Raw genomic sequence first — 21,621 nt, forward strand, 5'->3', positions numbered from 1 at the left:
AACCATCCAACCGTCAGGGTGGCACGGTGACTCAGTGGTTAGCACTGCTGCCTCCCAGCGCCAGGGTCCCAGGTTCAGTTCCAGCCTCGGGAGTTTGCACATTCTCCCCGTGTCTGCGTGGGTTTCCTCCAGGTGCTCAGGTTTCCTCCCACAGTCTGAAGGTATGCAGGTCAGGTGAATTGGCCATGCTAAATTGCTCATAGTGTTAGGTGCATTAGTCAGAGGGAAATGAGTCTGGGTGGGTTACTCTTCGGAGGGTCGGTGTGGACTAGTGGGGCTGAAGGGCCTGTTCCCACACTTGAGGGAACCTAATCTAACCAAACCATCGTCCCTTAACATTCGATAGCACTGTCATCACTGACTCCCACTATCAAAATCCTGGGAGTTAGCAGTAATACACCTGAACTGAGCTAGCTGTCCAAGTACTGTGGCTACAAGAGCAGGTCAAAGGCTAAGAACACTGTGGCTAATAACTCACCACGTCCACTCCCTCCATGACTGACGCTCAGTAGCAGCAGAATATATCATCTACAGGATGCACTGCAGAATTCAGCAAGGCTGCTTTGACCACACTTTCCAAGCCTTCCATTTGTATCACTTAGAAGGACAAATTTTAAAATCCAGACTTGAGTGATTATAGCTTCACCAGCCCCAGAACCTTGAGAGGTAATAATCAACACTGTGCAAATGTGGAAAATGACAAGTACCAACAGCTGAGACAGTAACTGTGACATCTTATTAATATTCCAGTCATGTAATGCTGCTCCCAACTGAAATGGGAAAATGCGCTTTTGCCGATCTGTATCCCATGTGTTCCTGAGCTTCATGGGAAGTGGGTGTAGATCATTGAATGTTTGGGTCCTCATTGTGAATGAGCACCAAGATGCTTCTCAGTTAGCAGCCCAGTCTGTCATGCCTCTGCTCATATGGTGCATTGTTCGTGCTGTGAGGTAGTAGTGGTTAGTGTAAAGGTGAGGAATAACAGGCAATGGAATGGAAAATAGACAATCTTCCTTTCCTCTCTCCCGCACCATTTGGTTTTCCTGCTAATGAGCCAATACTCAAATCAGTGAATGCTGGTGGAATCCGGTCTCTGTGCTCCCTAGAATCGGAGGGCTCCCTATCATTGCCACATTGCATTTGGAGGCAGAGTGTGGAGATTATAAGTGTTTGAGAAAATGGTGGTTTCCACAGAAATGAGCGCTCTGATCCGCATCTGTTAAAAAAAAACATAGGAGCAAGATCCACTTTTTTTTAAATCTAAAAGCCAGGTGAAGCAGTGTGCAGGATGGCATCTTTGGTGGAACAAGGAATTCTCGAGTCTGATCTTGCCACAGCAATGTGACTGGAGACTGCTTACTGATAGACCAGCTCTGCTCGCTGTCTCACAAAGGGTGGACAGTCAGTAGCTCAATCCGAGGGCTACGCCAGGGCAGTCACTATGACCAAAAAACTGTAGGCATTTAGGATTGGGAATAGGCCATTCGGCCCCTCGAGCCTGCTCTTCCTTTTAAGTGAGATCATGGTGGTGACCTGAACTCCGTTGTCCTGTCTGCTAACCCTGACATCCAAGACTCCTCAACTCCCTTGTATGTCACAAAGAATTTGAGGAGTGAAAGTCAGTTAGCTCAGTTGGCTGGATGGTTGGTTTGCAATGCAAAGTGATGCCAACAGCATGGGTTCAATTCCCGGACTGGTTGAGGTTACCATGAAGGACTCTCCTTCTCAACCTCTCCCCTCACCTGACCCTCAGCTTAAACTACCACCAGCCACCTCTCTGTAATGAGGCCAGAGCCCTACAGTCTGGTAAAACTGTAGTAAGTTTGCTTTTACCCATTATAGAAAATCTAATTCCCTGCTGAATAAATTCAGTGGCCCAGCCTCCACTGCTTCCTAGAGAAGAGAACTCCACAAACTGACGAACCACTGCAAGGAATCAAAAATCCCCCTTGTCTCCTGCTCAAAAGGGAGTTTTTTTTTGTGAAGAGCTCTTGTTCTGGTCTCTCACGTATTGGGAAACATGCAGCTGCCTCCTTGAGTTTGTAGACTGAGGAAGTGTGGATCGAGAGGGAGCTTCATTGCGAAGGAGCTCTCGGGGAAAACTCAGTTATAAACTACAGTCAGAACACAAAGCAGGTATGGAGGGATTGCCTCACTAGTAAAAGTGAAACAGGTTGGGACTCTACTCACTGTGTTTTAAAGGAATGAGAGGTGATCTCACTGAGGGACTTGACAGGGTCAATACTGAGAGGATGTTTCCCCTCATGGGAGAGACTAGGACCAGAGGGTACAGACTCAGAATAAAGGGGCTCCGATTTCAGACTGAGATGAGGAGGTATTTCTTCTCTGAGGGTTGAGAGTCTCTGGAACTCCTTATCACTGAGAGCTGTGGGGGCGGAATCCTTGTGTATATTTAAGGCTGAGAGAGATTCTTGATCATTCAGGGAATCGAGGATTACGGAAGAAGGGCAGGAAAGTGGACGTGAGGAATGCCACTATCCTATTGTGTACAGAGCAGACTCGAGGGACCAAATGGCGGCTTCCTGTTCCTATTTCTTATGGTCTCATGGTCGGGCAAGCCCACCCAGATGGTGGATTAGGGCTCCGGGAGGATTGTGCCCCAACTCCCTTCATTGCAGCTCCTTGGTATTTTGCCAGCAACATCTTCCAACCTTGTCCAATAAGTCCAATTCAAGGTTGGAAGAATATCGAGGTGTTTTTAGTGGTACTTTGGTGTGGCTGGCTGGGAAAATGTTGTCCATCACTTGATTGGTCTTGAGCTGAGTGGCTTGGTTTGCCGTTTCTGAGGTGACCACATTGCTGTGGTTCTGCAGTACCGGGGTAGGCCAGGTTGGATAAGAATGGCAGATTTCCTTCCCTAAAAGACATTAGAGGATGTTTTGACAAATTGGCAACGGTCACCATTAGACTAGATTGACGTTGGTTGTTGTCATCAGCCACTGTAGTGGGATTTGTACCCTTCAGAGTCAGGGATTCTGTGTGACTGACTGGTCTAGTGACCACTGCCTTCTTAGTTACAGCACTGAGGGACTTTGGTATTGCAGAGAAGCTGGCATTGTTCTCCCTGGGGCGGCGAAGGTTAAGGGGGAATTTGTAAGTATTATTTTAAAATCACAAAGGACTGTGAATAGGGAGAAACAGTTAGCAGAGGCTGAAGATTTGGGAACTGGAGGATGCAAATCTGCGATCATTGGCAAAAACACCAATACAGAGCAAGGAGAAATGATTTTTATTTTCCTGGTGAGTTGTGATCTGGAATACGGTGTTGAAAGATGGTGAAGCAGAGTCACAGGAACTTCCAAACAAGAAAATTGGATGCTTAACTGAAGCTGGAGAATGTTGAGGGCTGTGGTGAAGAGTCAGGCTGTGGGATTAGTTGGATGGTAGAGTAGCGTTGATTTTGGTGGTGTGATTGTTGGCAGCAAGATGCTTTTTGAATGGCCTCCTTCTGTACTACCCCTTTTTAAAAATTTGATTTATTATTGTCGCACGTACCTAAGTACAGTGAAAAGTTCTGTTTTACGGGCAGATCATACCATATAAAGTGCATTTGGTAATCAAACAGAGTGAGGAATATAACGTTACGGCTGCAGCGAAGGTACAGAGAGAGATCAACATTCGATTTGAAATTAGAAAGTTAAGCTTCCATTTAGAAGTCTAATATCAGCGGGGATGAGGCTGTTCTTGAACCTGTTGGTACGTGTGTTTAAGCTTTTGTATCTTCTGCCTGATGGGAGAGGTTGGAAGAGCGTATAATCAGGGTGGGAGGGGTCTTTAATTATGCCTTCCTGAGGCAACAAGAAGAATGGATGGAGTCAGTGGATGGAAGGTTGGCTTGTGTTGGTGGACTGCCCTGTGGTTTCTTACTGTCCTGGGCAGAGGAGGTGCTGTACCAGGTCGTGATGCATCTCTGGCGCTTGGAGCTTGAAGGAAAGGGTCAGAAACAAAGAGGGTGAAGCGGGAGAAAAGGCCGGCAAAGGAAATTTGACAAATGAGGCAAGTGCTAAGTTCAGAAGGAGGGGAATTGGAGAGATGCTGTTGGAAGTCAGGAGATGAGTGAGGATCTGGATTATGTCAAACACTGGAAAAGGAAGACTTAGGAGTGAGACAGAAAGAAACACAGGGACAGAGGTACAGAAATGGCTATTTATTGTTAACACTGGTTTAGGGCATGAATTTCATGGAGAGACTTGTTGCTATAACAAGTGGCAATTGGCAGCTATAACATCAATCATTACATTAATCAAAGGGGAGACAGGAAGAAAGCTGTTTTGTGCTGGATACTTTGACGTTGAGCTTAATAGCCTAGGAGCATTTTCAATGCTGCATATGTCTCTTACCATAGGATAGAGACTTGAAGCTGCAGTTATTCTCACCCACTGTTTGTGAGAGAGCTCCCCACTGAGCTGTGGCTGACACCTCAGTGCAGAACAAACTCACATTGTACGCTCTCGTGCATCCTCTGACTTCGTCTTCCAAGCCCGCAACAGCTGCCAGCCCAGAATGATGAGGGCAGCAGGTGTATGGGTGTTCCAATACCTGCAAGTTCCCCTTCAGTTAGCACATCCACCTGCCTTGGAGCAGTGTCGTTGTTCCTTCGCTGTCAGAGAATCCGAGGCCTGCACCTCCCTCTGTCACAGCTGCTGTGGGTGTACCTGAATGAAGAATTTCAAGATGGCAGCTCAGTACCTCCTCCTCCAGGTTTGAGGGGGAAATGGGTGATAAAAGAAATTACAGCTAGACCCATTTCACACACCATTTTGTAACAATTTAACCCATTTTTCTAATCAATCTGTTCAGTGTGATGGGACCTCCCTGGTCCATGGCAGGGACGCTACACTGCAACACAAGAGGATCCTGCCATTTCCTACTTTAGTTTTACAATCTGGCTCTCTTCAGGTGCTTATTTAACTCCCTCTTTTGAAAGTCCTAATGAGGCTGCCCCTCCAAACCGTCTCTGATAGTCCATTCCAGATCCTACCTGCTCACTGTGCAGAAAACTCCTTCGTTTGTGTTGCCATCACTTCCTTGACTGTAGGCCATAGGAGCAGAAGTAGACCATTCAGCCCATCGAGTCTGCTTCGCCATTAAATGTGGTCATGGCTGACCTGATAATCCTTAGCTCCACTTTCCTGCCTTTTCACCATGATCCTTTGCTGATTAAAAACCTGTCTCTCTCAGCCTTGAATATACTGAATGCCTTGTCAGCAGTAAAGAATTCCACACACTCATTCCCCTCCGAAAGAAGAAATTCCTCCTCATCTCTGTCTTAAATGTGTGACCCACCCTAGCCTGTGGTTCTGGACTTTCCTGCAAAGGGAAACAGCACCTCAGCATCCACTCTGTCATGTCCTCAAAGAGCCAATAAGGTTGCCTCTAAACTCCAATGAGTATAGGCTCAACCTCTCCTCATAAGACAGTCCTTCTGTAACTGGGATCAATAGAGTGAACCTTCTCTGGACTGCCTCCAGTGCCAGTGTATTTTTGCTGAGCCTGTTCACAGTCTTCCAGCTCTGATCTGATTAGCCTCTTAGGGTGTTTTGCTAAAACCATTCATGTCGATTTTCCATTCCCTTCACAATAAAAACCGACATTCCAATTGCCCACTACCCTCAGACCATGGATGCTTGCTTTTTGTGGGTCATGGCCCAGAGCTCCCACATGCCTTTATTCTGTAGCTTTCTCCATTGTAATAGCATTCAGTTCCTCTGCTCCCTGCCAAAGTGCATAACCCCACATTGTATTCCATCTGCCAAGTGTGTGGCTACTCACTCATTTTGTCTGTTATCATTTAGGCTAAACTTGTATGGAACTGAAATTTGAACCCCTGCGCCCAGAGCGTTAGGTAAGACCTCTGGAAGTACTAGTGCAGTGATGTTACCACTGCACCAGCTCACATACAGATGGCATTGCTGGCAGCACATATACTGCAGCTCACTCACTGATAGCCATCAATATTGACAACACCCGCATTCATGTGGGAATTTTTAAAAAGAAGAAATATAGTGATTGGAATGAGGTTAGCCAGGTGCACCTAGTAGTGTTGGCATTCCCTGATTGGGACAGTTAATCTGGTCCAATCAGGGAGCCCTGGCTGACAGATAATTATCAGAGGTTCCCTCCAACTCTATTTTGATTTAGTCCCTGCCCTCCCCTTCTCTGTTTTGATCACACAGCATTGCCCTTTGATGTGAAGGGCACTGCTTGTCACAGGCCACTCGGGTGTTTTCCTACTTTTCCTGGTGGTGGAAATTGAATAAAGATTTGTACACCTTGTCTCTCACTGTGTCTCACACCTGCACACACACACCATGGGTGCTGGGGTTAAAAATAATAAGCACTACTGCAGTTAGGCGGTAGTGTGGGGGTTAATAATAAAAAAAAGAAGAGAAAAAAAATTATCAGAGGTTTCCTCCAACTCTATTTTGATTTAGTCCCTGCCCTCCCCTTCACTGTTTGATCACACAGCATTGCCCTTTGATGTGAAGGGCACTGCTTGTCACTGGCCACTCTGGTGTTTCCTTTCTTCCTGGTGGTGGAAACCGAATAAATATTTGTACACCTTGTGCCTTTCACTGTGTCCCATACCTGCACACACAGAACATGGGTGCTCAGGGAAAAAAATAAGCACTACCGCAGTTAGGCGGTAGTGTGGGGATTTTAAAAAAAAACAAGTGTCAGAGGTTCTGTTCACAGAGCTGGCTGTGAGGGAGCTGGATCAGGTTTAATGACTTGCCAGGTGTAAATAGAGGGTGAGTTGGTAATGGGATACCAGCCTCTGTGCAATTGTTTCAGGGAATGAAGTAGTTTGTGCAGATTTTGAGGACAGTGTCGAAGCTCTGCCCTCCTTCCCCCTTTGTTTATATGGTGGATAGTGCCCAGTGTGTATAATCTGCCAATCCCGGCAACTCAAAATCAAAACACCAACAAAGTTCTGGCGCTGGGGGCAGTGAGGAGTGGGAGAAGGTGGGGGGTGGGGGGGGGGGGGGGGAGCTGGTGTGTGGAGCAAACATACGAAGGGGAGGAAGGAATGAACAAGGAAAATCACTGATAAAAAGGGATAGGATAAGAGCCGGAAAAATTGGACAGTCAGTGATATATCTGGGGTATATGAAGATAATGTGCAACCAAAGACCGACCATCGCCAGACGATGCAGGTGAAAACTGGGCACAGAAATAAAACCAGCGAGTGGCCACAGTTAACATCAATTCAGTTTGACACGGAACTCATCCTACATCAGCCTTCCTGTTTGCCACTCCTTGCGTTTACATCTTCACAGTGTTTGCTTCTCTTAAGGCAGTCTTTTCCCATGCTCCCTCAATTATTTTACTGTACCTGCATTGAATGGGAAGCTTGGTCAACACCCCAGGGAGAGAGATTCAGAACAAAGAGTATATCACAGGAACAGGCCCTTTGTCCCACCAAGGCTTCAGCAACACATAATGCCTTTCTAACCTAAAACCCTTTTGCTCCGATGTGGTCCATTTCCCTCCATTTCCTGCCTATTCATGTGTCTATCCATGGTGCTGTTGAATCTGTCTTCACCAGCTCCTCTGACAGTGCATTTCCAGACACTACCACTCTCTGTGTAAAAAACCTGCCTCTCACATCTCCTTTAAACTTAGCCCCTATCACTGAGTAATTGACATTTTTATCCTGGGGAAAGGCTCCAACTGTCCAGTCTGTCCGTGCCTCTCAATTTTATAAACCTCATCCTCTGACGTTCAAGTCAAAACAGCCCAAGTTTGTCCAATCTCTCTCCATAGATAACACCCACTAGGCCAGGCAACATCCTGGGAAAACCTCTTTGTACCTTCTCCAAAGCCCCTACATCCTTCTGTTAGTGTGGCTCATGTGTGTACACAGTATTCCACATGTGGTCTAACTGAAGTCCTGCACAGCTGTGACAGGAGATGTCAATTTTTATACGCTAAGCCCTGACCGATGAAAGCATGCATGCTGTATGGCTTCCACTCCTTGGACAGGATTTCACGGTGATAGTGATGGCAGATGGCGAAGTGGTTTGAAGTGTGTCTACTTCAATGCCAGAAGTACCTGAAATAAGATAGGTGAGCTTGCAACAAGGATAGGTACCTGGGACTTCGATGTTGTGGCCATTTTGGACACATGGATAGAGCAGGGTCAGGAATGGATGTTGCAGGTTCCAGGGTTTAGATCGTTCATTAAGAACAGGCAAGACGGTAAAAGAGGGGGAGGTGTGGCTTTGTTAGTCAAGGACAGTGTAATAGTGACTATAAGAATCTTTGACGAGGTCTTGTCTACTGAGGGAGTGTGGGCTGAGGTTAGAAACAGGAGAGGAGAGGAGAGGTCATATTTCTGGGAATTTTTTATAGGCCTCCACAAAGTTCCAAGAATGTGGAGGGGGGAATCGGCAAAACGTTTCTGGGTACGAGAGAAAGGAACAGGGTGGTCATTATGGGGGACTTTAACTTCACCAACATTGACTGGAAATGTTATAGCTCTAGTACGTTGGCTGGATCAGTTTTTGTCCAATGTGTGCAAGAGGGTTTCCTGACACAGTATGTCAAAGGGCCGATAAGAGGGGAGGCCACACTGGGTCTGATGTTTGGTGATGAACCAGGCCAGGTGTTTGATTTGGCCGTAGGCAAGCACTTTGGAGATAGTGGCCATAATTCAGTTACGTTTAGTTTAGCGATGGAAAGGGATAGGTACATGCCATAGGGCAAGAGTTATAGATGAGGCAAGGGCAATTATAATGCGATTAGGCAAGACTTAGGATGCATAGAAAGGGGTAACAAAATACAGGGGAAAGAGACAATCGAAATGTGGAGCTGGTTTAAGGAACAGATGTTGCGTGACCTTGATAGGTATGTCCCTGTCAGGCAGGGAGGAAGTGATAAGCGAAGGGAACTGTGGTTTACTACAGAAATTGCATCTCTTGTTAAAAGGAAGAAGGAGGCTTATGTGACGTTGAGGCGAGATGGTTCAGATTAGCTAGGAAGGATTTAAAGAGAGAGTTAAGAAGAGCAAGTAAAGAACACGAGCAGTCTTTATCAGGTGGAATAAAGGAGAACCCAAAAACTTTCTATAGGTATGTGAGGAATAAAAGGATGATGAGGGTAGGAATAGGGCCAGTCAAAGACAGAAGTGGGAAGGTGTGTGTGGACCCTGTGGAGATCGGAGAGGTGCAAAACAAATATTTCTCATTGGTTTTCACTCAGGAAAAGGAAAATATTATGTGAGGAGAAGAATGAAATATGGGATATTAGACTAGAAAGGATCGAGATTAGTAAGCAGGAGGTGTTATCAATTCTAGAAGGTGTGAAAAAGATAAGCCCCCTGGGCTGGATGGGATTTATCCGGGGTTTCTCTGGGAAGCTCGGAGGAGATGGTGCAGCCTTTGGCTTTGATATTTGAGTCATCATTGTCTACAGGTTTGGTACCAGAGGACTGGAGGATTGCAAATGTTGTGCCCTTATTCAAGAAGGGCAGTCGAGATGACCCAGATAATTATAGACCAGTGAGCCTTACTTCTGTAGGAGGAAAGGTTTTAGAGAGGATTATATGAGATAAGATTTATAAACATCTAGCAAGCAACAATTTGATTTCAGATAGTCAACATGGTTTTGTCAAGGGCAGATAATGTTTCACAAACCTCTTTGAGGTTTTTGAGAAGGTGGCCAAGCATGTAGATGAGGGTAGGGCATTTGACGTGGTATACATGGACTTAGTAAAGCATTTGATAAGGTTCCACATGGTAGGCTGTTGGAGAAAATGCAGAGGCATGGGATTGAGGGTGATTTAGCAGTTTGGATTAGAAACTGGCTTTCTGAAAGAAGGCAGCAAGTGGTGGTTGATGGAAAATATTCAGCCTGGAGTCCGGTTACTAGTGGTGTGCCACAAGGATCTGTTTTGGGACCACTGCAGTTTGTCATTTTTATAAATGACTTGGCATCGGTGGATATGTTAGTAAGTTTGCAGATGACACTAAAGTTGGTGGAGTAGTGGACAGTGTGGAAGAATGTTGCAGGTTGCAGGGGGACTTGGATAAACTGCAGAATTGGGCTGAGAGGTGGCAAATGGAGTTCAGTGCAGCTAAACGTGAGGTGATACACTTTGGAAAGAATAACAGGAAGGCATAATACTGGGTCAGTGGAAAGATTCTTGGTAGAGTGGATGTGCAGAGGGATCTTGGAGTCTGTGTACGTGGATCCCTGAAAGTTGTGAATGCAGATTTGCTCGCTGAACTGGAAGGGCCCTTTTCAGACGTTTCGTCACCATACTAGGTAACATCTTCAGTGAGCCTACAGATGAAGCATTGCTGATGATTTCTGCTTTCTATTTGTATGTTTGGGTTTCTTTGGGTTGGTGATGTCATTACCTATGGTAATGTCATTTCCTGTTCTTTTTCTCAGGGGTGGGAAATCAAGTCCAAGTCAATGTGTTTGTTGATAGAGTTCTGATTGGAATGCCATGCTTCTAGGAATTCTTGTGCGTGTCTCTGTTTTTGGTTTGTCCTCGGATGGATGTATTGTCCCAGTCGAAGTGGTGTCCTTCCTCATCTGTATGTGAGGATATTAGTGAGAGAGGGTCATGTCATTTTGTGGCTAGTTGATGTTCATGTATCCTGGGGGCTAGTATTCTGCCTGTTTGTCCAATGTAGTATTTGTAACAGGAAGGATGTGGAAGCATTGTAAAAGCTGCAAAGGAGATTTACCAGGATGTTGCCTGGTCTGGAGCGAAGGTCTTATGAGGAAAGGCTGAGACTTGGGTCTGTCCTCATTGGAAAGAAGAAGGTCAATAGGGGATTTGATAGAGACATATGCGATGATCAAAGGATTAGATAGGGTAGACAGTGAAAATCTTTTTCCTAGGATGATGACGTCAGCTTGTAGGAGGGGGTGTAGCTACAAATTGAGGGGTGACAGATTTTAAGACAGATGTCAGAGGCAAGTTCTTTACTTAGAGAGTGGTAAGGGTGTGGAATGCCCTACCTGCCAATGTAGTTAACTCAGCCACATTAGGGGCATTTAAACAATCCTTGGATAAGCACATGGATGATGATGGAATAGTGTAGGGGGATGGGCTTAGATGAGTTCACAGGTCGGTGCAACATTGAGGGCCGAAGGGCCTGTTCTGTGCTGTATTGTTCTACATTCTATGTACTAATCTACTTGTATTGCCCCTTTCAGGGAACTGTGGGCCTGTACTCTTAGATTCCTCTGTATGTTGATGCTAATAAGAGTTCTGCCATTGACTGTATATGTCCCTCCTTCGCATCACTTCGCATTTGTCTGGATTAAACTCCATCTGCTATTTCTCTGCCCAGGTCTCCAACCCACCTGTATTCTCTGGCAATCCTCCTCACAAACCACAGCTTCCTGCCAATCTTTGTGTCATCCACAAGTTTAATAATCAGGCCACCTAATTTCTCCTCCAAATTATTAATGTGTATTACAAACAGTCAGGGTCTCAGCACTGGTCCCTGTGGAACCCTACTGGCCACAGATCTCCAGTCTGAAAAACAGTTTTCCACTTCAACTCCGTTGTCCACGTCTAAGCCAGTTCTGTATCCATCTTAGTAGCTCACCATGAGCCTCCCATGAGTTCACCTTCTGTACCAGCCTGCTGGGAGGGACCTTGGTCAAAGGCTTTACTGAAGTCCATGTGGACAACATCTACCACCCTGCCCTCATCTCTCATCTTTGCCACTTCTTCAAAAACCTCAATCAAGTTTGAGGCACGACCTTTCCTGCACAAAGCCCTGTTCAGTCACTAATAAATATATATTTTTCCAAATGTGAGTACATCCTGTCTCTAAGAATCTTCTCCAATAATTTCCCTCCCACTGATGTAAGGCTCACTGGCCTAGAATTTCCCAAATTGTCACTGTTGCCCTTCTTAAACCAAGGAACTATGGTTTAACCAATGAACTATGACTGCACTTCTCCAGTCCTCAGAGACCCCTCCTGTGAAAAAGAAAATGGAAAGATTTTGTACAAGACCCCAGCAATTTTCTGATGTGTTTCCCTCAGGCCTTGGGGACTTGTCTACCCTAATGCTTCTCAAAACTGCCAACAATATCTTTTTTCTATTGACAACACCCCACCCCCAATTGAAACTTACCTTCCCCCTTTTCTTTGCCTTTGGGAATGCTGATGGACAGCATTCCTAAAGGACCTCACCCACTGCCTCGGGCTGAGCGTGTAAATTCCCCCCTTTGTCCATGAGTAGACTTGCCCGTTCCCCGATTCCTGATGAAGGGCTTTTGCCCGAAACATCGATTCTCCTGCTCCTCGGATGCTCCCTGACCTGCTGTGCTTTTCCAGCGCCACAATCTCGACTCTAATCCCCAGCATCTGCAATGTTCATTTGCTGCCCTTTCCTGAGCTAGCCTCTCCCTCCTTATATATGTGTTAAATGCCTTGGGGTTTTACTTAATCCTGTCTACAATGACATCATTTCATAGCCTCTTTAGCCCTCCGAATTCTTCATTTGAGTTCCTCCGTGAGTGAGATGATGGGTGTTGGGGTGAAAATGCTTTTGGTGCTGAACATTCCATACAGTGCACCACAGTACCTGGTAGATGACTGAGTTCAGGATATAGGTGAGGCTGTTTCAGACTGAAATGTCAAAACTATTCTTCACTCACAGGGAGTGAACTAGTGGAATTTGCTACCACAGAAGGCCCCACAGGCCTAGTCCCTGGTTATACTGGAGAGGTGTAGGAAGAACATTCCTGATGACTGGGGAGTCCAGAGCCAGGGGTCACAGTGTAAGGGTACAGGGTAGGCCTCTTCAGACTGAGATGAGGAGAAATGTCTTCACCCAGAGAGTGGGGAGCCCGTGGAATCGCTGCTGCAGAAATCAGTTGAGGCCAAAACATTGACTGTTTTCAAGAAGGTAGACATACTTTATTGGGCTAAAAGAATCAAAGGGATTGGGGGAGGGGAGGTGGGGTGAAAGCAGGAACAGGAGATTGAGTTGGATGATCAGCCATGATCCATATTGAATGGTGGACCAGGCTTGAAGGGCTGAATGGCCTACTACTTGTCCTTTTTTTTGCATTCCTATATATTCAAGAAAGCAATAGATAATTTTTTTAAAAATTAAATGCATCAAGGGTGTTGGAGAAAGCAGGAATATGGCATTGGGATAGAGGGTCAGCCATGATCCTATTGAATAGCAGAGCAGACTCAGAGGGGCCGAATGACCTACCCTGCTAGTTTCAATTAGCTTGCGTTTACGTTAGTGCCTGAACAGAACGGTCCTCAGGATGACTCACACAGCAATGGGGAAACAGAATCTGAAAGTCACATCGAATGCTGTGGGGCAGGAGGAGCCCATCAGCCTCTCAGTAGGATCACGGCTGATCTGAGAGTGGCCTCGAGTCCTCCCCATCTCCCTACCCCCAATGACCACTGACTCCCTTGCTGATGAAGAATCTATCTACCTCTGTCTTAACTATACTCAATGGTCCTGCCTTCAGTGTACTCATAGGAAGAAAAATCCAAAGATTGATGGCCCTCTGAGAGAATCATTTTTAATTCCTCACCATCTTAGGTGGGCCACCTGTGATTTTGAAATGACACCTCCTAATCATAGTCTCCTACAAAAGGTGTAGCGTCTTCTCAGCACCCACATCCTTTCAGGATCATGTACATCTTGATAAAGTTCTCACTCGTTCTTCTCAACTCCAGGGAAAACAGGCCCTGTGCAGTAACACTAATGCACACACACTTTCTATCTCTCTCACACATACATATATGTACACATACACACACACATACACACACACTCACTCCTATTCTCTCACACACACACAGATGTACTCTCTGTTTCTGTCTGTCTCTCTCTCGCACTCTCTCTCTCACACACACAGTCTCTCTTTCTCACACCCACCCACCCACACTCTTTCACACACACATACTCTCTCTCTCACACACCTCTCTCACACAAATATACACAAACTCTCTTGCACACACTCTCACACACATTCTGTCAATCACATACATACTCACGCACACACATATATGCACTCACGTACACACTCTGTTTCACACACACACTCCTTCACAAACAAACTCGGACACAGGAATATACACATGTTCTCTCACACACACTTTCTCTCTCTCACACAAACACACACACCAAATTCAACCCCCTTCCCCCCACCCCCAGCCCCCTGGCCCACCCCAATCCTAGTTGTCACCCAAGTGAACCTTCTCTAAGCTGCTTTGAACACAATCACAGAGTCATAGAGATGTACAACACAGAAACAGACCCTTCGGTCCAACCCGTCCATGCCGACCAGATATCCCAACCCAATTTAATCCCACCTGCCAGCACCCGACCCATATCCCTCCAAACCCTTCCTATTCATATACCCATCCACTTGCCTTTTAAATGTTGTAATTGTACCAGCCTCCACCACTTCCTCTGACAGCTCATTCCATACACACACCACCCCCTGAGTGAAAAAGTTGCCCCTTAGGTCTCTTTTATATCTTTCACCTCTCACCCTAAACCTATGCCCTCTAGTTCTGGACTCCCAAACCCCAGGGAAAAGGCTTTGTCTATTTACCCTATCCACGCCCCTCATAATTTTGTAACCCTCTATGAGGCCACCTCTCAGCCTCCTCCAGGGAAAACAGCTCTAGCCTATTCAACCTCTCCCTATAGTTCACACCCTCCAGCCCTGGCAACATCCTTTTATCTTTGGATTGTGGGAGGAAACTGGACCTCCTGGAGAAAACCCACACAGACACAGGGAGGATGCAGAAACTCCACACTGACAGATGCCTGAGGGTAGAATTGAAGCCGGGTCACTGGTGCTGTGATGATATCTGCTCGGCATGGATGAGTTGGACTAAAAAGGTCAAGAAATGTCTGAATGGATGATCGAAAATGTGGCCGAAAGACGCAGGTTTTCAGGGACACCTTAAGAGGACGTCTTCTCGGGAAATACTGGGTGGTTTGCAGAAGTTCAGGGAGTGGGTTCCAATGCTGAGGACTGAGGTAGCTCCACCCGTGCTCAGTGAGCTTCAGCAGTGGAGGGGGGGGTGAGGGGGTGTTTGTAAGCACATTGGGGGGGGGGGGGCTCCTGGGTGACTGAGGCATTAGATCACTGACAGCAGGGAGTTTGTGTGAGCTGAAAGTTACGGTGGATTTTATTAACCTTTTTATTTACACAGATTTGGAGCAAGATGTCTGTGGGACTGAGTCATTGGAACCCACATCCAAACAGAACAACTGCAAGAATAATAAAGCTCCAAACTACACACATCCAACTGAATCGGTAAGGACAATATTGAACGAGGGAAATTGTACATTGGTAACTTATTCTTGGCACTGCTCATTTCCAAAGGTTCTGAATCCATAGAATGATACAGCACTGAAGGAGGCCATTTGGCCCATTATTCCATGATCTGCCTAATTGGTCCTGCTCGCTTGCTTATAGCCCGTAACTCTGTAAATGTATTTATCTAATTCCCTTTTGATAGTTATAACTGAATCTGCTTCCTGTCTAGCATCCAACAGCACAATCTAGATTTCAACAAAATCATAGCATTGTCAGAGTGCAGAGGGAGACCAGTCAGACTGTCTAGTATTAACTAATTTTTCTCGAAGTGTACATTTACCTTATCCTGCAATATGGCCTCCATCAGTTTCCTCACTATAGAGTTCAAGCTGAAAGCTCTGTCATTTCCTTTGCCCCTTTCATAAACAGCTGTGTCATATTTGCAATCCTCCAGACCCCGGGATTAATCCTATGCTTAGAGACACCTGGAAAATTTCTGCCAACAGCCCCACAGTTTGCTCCCTTCCCTCTGTCAGTAACCTGGGATGCATCCCATCGGACCTGGTGATGTCTCTACCTGGAATGCTGCCAGCCTTTTTAGCACCTCCTCTTTATCTATCATTATACTGTTCAGTTGCTCAACACCACATTTTCAACTGGGCCATTGTTGCAATCTTTTAATTTGGCAAAGACAGACTCAAAATATTCATTTCATATCTCTGCCATATCCATGGTTTCAGTGAGCAGCTTACCCTGCTTATTCCTAACGGGTCCCACTCCATCTTTCACTCATCTTTTAATATTAATTTGTTTGAAGAGCATTTTACTAATTGTTTCAGTCAACCTGCCATCCTTCCCTTGTGTTTCCTCTTAGTCTTCCTTATTCCCGCCTTAGTCTCCCTTCTGTGTTTGAGATATCTTCCTGATTTCTGTTGCTATTATTATGCACCATCTGCCTCCTCTCTCTTCCTTGTTTTCCCATCAATATCCGTAGTCAGCCAGGGTACTCTAGCTTTGGATACCCCGTCTTTACTTCTCATGGGATGTAGCTAGCTTGCACGCTATTCAAGGAATAAAGCACAGTCCAGGCCCTTCAGCCCACCCGACTGCACTGGCACATGATACCTTTCCACACTAAAAACCTTTTGTCTCTATGTGATCCATACCCCTCTATTCGCTGCCTATTCGTGTATCTGTTAAGATCCCTCTGAAATGACAGTCACCTTTGTCACTTCCTCAAAAAACTCTTATCAATTTTATGACTACGACCTCTCCTGCACAAAGCCTCTCACTAATGAGTGCATAAATTTCCAAACGTGAGTAAAATCTGTTCTTAAGAATCTTCTCCAACAATCTCCCTACCACTGATGTAAGGCTCAATGGCCAATCGTTTTCCAGATTATCCCCGTTACCCTTCTTAAACAAAGGGTCAACATTGGCTGTTTTCCAGTCCTCTGGGACCTCTCCTGGAGACAAAGGGTTTGTACAATTTCCTCCCTCACTTCCCTCAATATTCTGGGTTAGATCCCATTGGGGACTTGCCTACCTTAACACTTTCCAAGACACCCAATGCCTCCTTTGTTATATTGACATGCTCCGGAATATCAGTGTAACCCTCTCTAGACTCATCATCTGCCTTGTCCTTCTCCGTTGTGTATACCAGTGCAAGATATTTGTTCAGGACTCCACCCACTTCCTCTGGCTTTACATATACATTCCCTCCTTTGTCCTTGAGTGGACCTTCCCTTTTGCTCCTTATTTATGTATAAAATGCCCTTGGGGAGTTTGCTTAATCCTGTTTGCCAAAGACATTTCATGACCCCTTATACTCTCCTAACTCCTCGTTTAAGTTCTTTCTTGCCATCTTTATATTCTTTGAGGACTCTCTCTCTCTAGTTTCCTAAACATTATATATGCCTCCTTTTTCCTTTTTCACTAAGCTCATAATATCTCTTGTCACCCGAGGTTCCCAATTCTTGCCATCCTTATCCATCATTTTCATGAGAACATGTCAGTCCTGAACTCCAATCATCTGGCCTTTAAAAGATTCACACATGTTGAATATCGATTTATCTTCAAAAAGACATTCCCCCTGACCTACATGCCCCCATCTCCTACAAATGTTGTCTTAGTTAGCCTTCCTCCAGTTTTTCTAAGGATTACTCTTATCCAAAAGTAACTTAAAATGTACAGAATTATGGTCACTGTTCCCGAAATGCGCCCACACTGAAACTTGAAACACTTGGCCCCCAGGCTCACTCCCCAATACCTGGTCTAGTATGGCCTCTTCCCCCGATGGACTATTTACATTTGCTTCAAGAAACCCTTCTGAACGTGCCTAATAAACACCACCAGGCCCCTGGCACTAAACGAAGTCCCAGTCAATATATGGGAAGTTAAAATCACCCAGATAACCTTGTTATTTTTAGATATTTCCATAATCAGTCCACATAACTATTCCTGTATCATCGGCTGGTTGTTGGCTGGTTTGTAGTACAATCCCCTCAAAGTGACTGCGCACCTCCTATTCCTGAGCTCTACCCACATGGCCTCACGAGATGAGCCCTCTGAGGTGTCCTCCCTCAGTACACCTGGGATATTCTCCTTAATCAGGAATGCAACTCACTCACCTCTTTTTACATCCCCGTCTATCTGGCCTGAAACATCTAAAGCTGAAAATGTGTTGCTGGAAAAGCGCAGCAGGTCAGGCAGCATCCGAGGAGCAGGAGAATCGACGTTTCAGGCATAAGTCCTTCAGGAATGAGGAAAGTGTGTCCAGCAGGCTAAGATAAAAGGTAGGGAGGAGGGACTTGGGGGAGGGGCGTTGGAAATGCGATAGGTGGAAGGAGGTCAAGGTGAGGGTGATAGGCCGGAGTGGGGTGGGGGCGGAGAGGTCAGGAAGAAGATTACAGGTTAGGAGGGCGGTGCTGAGTTCGAGGGATTTGACTGAGACAAGGTGGGGGGAGGGGAAATGAGGAAACTGGAGAAATCTGAGTTCATCCCTTGTGGTCCAAGAACTCCCCACCTACGTTCGAGACACCACCCACACCCTCCACCTCCTCCATGATTTTCGCTTCCCTTCTTCAACCCAAATGGCCTCCTTCTTCAAAGACCGCAATATCCCCCCAGACGTGGTCAACGATGCCCTCCAGCGCATCTCCTCCACTTCCCGCTCCTCTGTCCTTGAGCCCCTCCCCTCCAATCACCACTAGGACAGAACCCCACTGGTTCTCACTTACCACCCCACCAACCTCCACATACATCGTATCATCCTTCGTCATTTCCGCCACCTCCAAACAGGCCCCACCACCAGGGATATATTTCCCTCCCATCTCCTATCAGCGTTCCAAAAAGACTACTCCTTGACTCCCTCGTCAGGTCCACACCCCCCACCAACCCAACCTCCACTCCTGACACCTTCCCCTGCAACGGCAAGAAATTCAAAACTTGCACCCACACCTCCTCCCTTACTTCCCTCCAAGGCCCCAAGGGATCCTTCCATATCCGCCACAAATTCACCTGTACCTCCACACACATCATCTATTGCATCCGCTGCACCCGATGTGGCCTCCTCTATATTGGGGAGACAGGCCGCCTACTTGCGGAATGTTTCAGGGAACACCTCTGGGTCACCCGGACCAACCAACCCAACCACCCCGTGGCTCAACACTTCAACTCCCCCTCCCACTCCACCGAGGACATGCAGGTCCTTGGACTCCTCCATCGCCAGACCATAGCAACACGATGGCTGGAGGAGGAGCGCCTCATCTTCCGCCTGGGAACCCTCCAACCACAAGGGATGAACCTAGATTTCTCCAGTTTCCTCATTTCCCCTCCCCCCACCTTGTCTCAGTCAAATCCCTCGAACTCAGCACCGCCCTCCTAACCTGCAATCTTCTTCCTGACCTCTCCGGCCCCACCCCACTCCGGCCTATCACCCTCACCTTGACCTCCTTCCACCTATCGCATTCCCAATGCCCCTCCCCCAAGTCCCTCCTCCCTACCTTTTATCTTAGCCTGCCTGGCACACTCTCCTCATTCCTGATGAAGGGCTTATGCCTGAAACATCGATTCTCCTGCTCTTTGGATGCTGCCTGACCTGCTGCGCTTTTCCAGCAACACATTTTCAGCTCTGCTCTCCAGCATCTGCTGTCCTCACTTTCTCCTGAAACATCTAAATCCCGGAACATTAAGCTGCCAGTTCTGTCCCTCTCTCAACCAAGTCTCTGGAATATCTATAACATCGTAGTTGTATGTATTAATCCAAGCTCTGAGTTCATCTGTTTAACCCTGCCATCCTCCTCCATTAAAACAGATGCACTTCGGGCCCCAGTCCTGCTGTGTTCAGTAACCTCTCCCTGCCTGTTCTTCCTCTCTGCCTTCCTGGCCTGCATCACTTTTACTTGCTGACCGAGTGCTCTGTCTCCCAACCCCCTGCCACACCAGAATGAACCCTCCTGTGTGGCACTATCAAACCTCCCTGCCAGGATGTTGGTGCCCCTCCAGTTTAGGTGTAACCCATCCTTCTTGTACAGGTCCCATCTTCCCCTGAAGGCATCCCAGTGCTGCACATTCCTGAAACCCTCCCTCCTACACTAGCTCTTCAACCGGGTATTGAACTGTACTGTCTTCCTGTTCCTAGTCTCACTGGCAGGTGGTGCAGGAAGTAATCCCGCGATCACAACCCTAGAGCTCCTGCTGTTCAGCTTCCTCCCTAACTCCCAGAATTCCCTTTGCAGGACCTTGTCACTCTTCCTGCCAGTTTCATTAGCACCAATGTGTATCATGACCTCTGGTTGCTCACTCACTCCCTTGAGAATGTCCTGTGCCCACTCAGAGACATCCTTGTCCCTGGCACCAGGGAGACAATACCTCATCTTGGAGTCTCACTTGCAGCCACAGAAATGCCCGTCTGTGCCCGTGACTGTAGAGTTCCCTATTACTGATGCTCTCCTGCACTCTGACCCTCCCTGCTGTATAACAGAGCCAGCTGTGGTGCCACCATTCCCTGATCGGCAATTCCTGGCCAACAGCACCCTAAACAGTTTCCATGAAATCCCTACGGTGTGGAAACAAGCCATTCAGGTCAACACGTCCACTCCGACCCTCCAAAGAGCATCCTTGCCAGACCCATTTCCTCCCCCACCCTATCCCTGTAATCCTGCATTTCCCGTGGCTAACACACCTAACCTAAAACAGTGTGCTTGTTAGAGAGGGGCGAAAGCTACTGGGTCCCTGGCACCGAATGCTTGCTCCTTCTAGCAGTCACCCATCGATCTGCCTGAACCTTGGGTGTGACCATGTCTCCAAAACTCCTGTCCCTGAAGCTTTCCACCTCCTGCCTGCTCCTCAGTGAGTCCAGCTGCCACTCCAACCGATCCACGCCGTCTGACAATTGGAGACACTTCCTGCAGATATAATTGTCAGGGGTGTTTGACCTCTCTCTGATTTCACACATTCTGCATCTCTTTTTTGAAAGTCTCCTATTTTTCATAACTCTCTGAGACGTTTTTTTTTTGCCTTATCTTCAATTTACATGGGCCACCTCCTCAGTTTTGATAGACCAGGGCAAATCAACCCTTCTCAGTTGGCCCTCTATCCGCCACCTTCAACATCCCTCCTCCACCAACGCTGTGTGGTAGCCATCTACAAGATGTCCTGTCGAAATTCATCAAGGCTGCTCCAACAGCACCTTCCAAACTCAAGGCCTCTACTGTCTAGGAGGACAAGGGTAGCAGATACATGTGAACATCATCACCTTCAAGTTCCCCTCTGAGCAACTCACCATCCTGACTTGGAAATATATCACCGTTCCTTCAGTGTTGCTCAGTCACAATCCTGGAACTCTCTCCCTGAGGTACTTGTGGGTCCACTGTCTTATCAAAGGCAATTAGGGATGAGCACTAAAAGTTAGCCTAGCCAATCAATTAATAAAATAAATTAGCATTTTTTTATAAGGAATTGAGGAATTCTTCAGTTCATCATCTTTGATAAAACTCCATTAGAGGTTTATGTGTTAGCTCCTGGAGCTAACAGAGGAACAGTGCATTGTGTTACTCTGCTTACTGAGATCAATGACGCTTTTTAAAGGGAAAAAAAAATCCCAAACGACCATCAGGAATATCCAAAGGGCAAAATTTAATGTTTAAATATTGTCACTGTAACATACAGCTGCACTCAACCAAGAATACTCACAAGCAGCTAATATATCAAACTGAATACACAGTCGGACATCTTCCCATGTAACTGCAGAAGATGTAATACCTCCTCCTCTCTGCTCACTGTCCAAGGGCCGAAACAGGCTTTCAGGTGAAGC

At 46.6% G+C, this 21,621-nt stretch overlaps 1 protein-coding gene across 3 annotated transcripts in view; it reads left to right on the forward strand.

The window, feature by feature from the left end:
• samd13 (sterile alpha motif domain containing 13) overlaps nucleotides 1-21,621 on the forward strand; it is a 202,912-nt gene that overhangs the window by 129,874 nt on the left and 51,417 nt on the right. For all 3 annotated transcript variants that reach the window (XM_060830647.1, XM_060830648.1, XM_060830649.1), the window contains one exon: nucleotides 15,199-15,302. In XM_060830647.1, coding sequence (XP_060686630.1) covers nucleotides 15,199-15,302 — 104 coding nt within the window. The remainder of the gene's footprint in view (nucleotides 1-15,198; nucleotides 15,303-21,621) is intronic.

Source organism: Hemiscyllium ocellatum, chromosome 9 (assembly GCF_020745735.1).
Source record: "Hemiscyllium ocellatum isolate sHemOce1 chromosome 9, sHemOce1.pat.X.cur, whole genome shotgun sequence".
Taxonomy (NCBI): Eukaryota; Metazoa; Chordata; class Chondrichthyes; order Orectolobiformes; family Hemiscylliidae; genus Hemiscyllium; species Hemiscyllium ocellatum.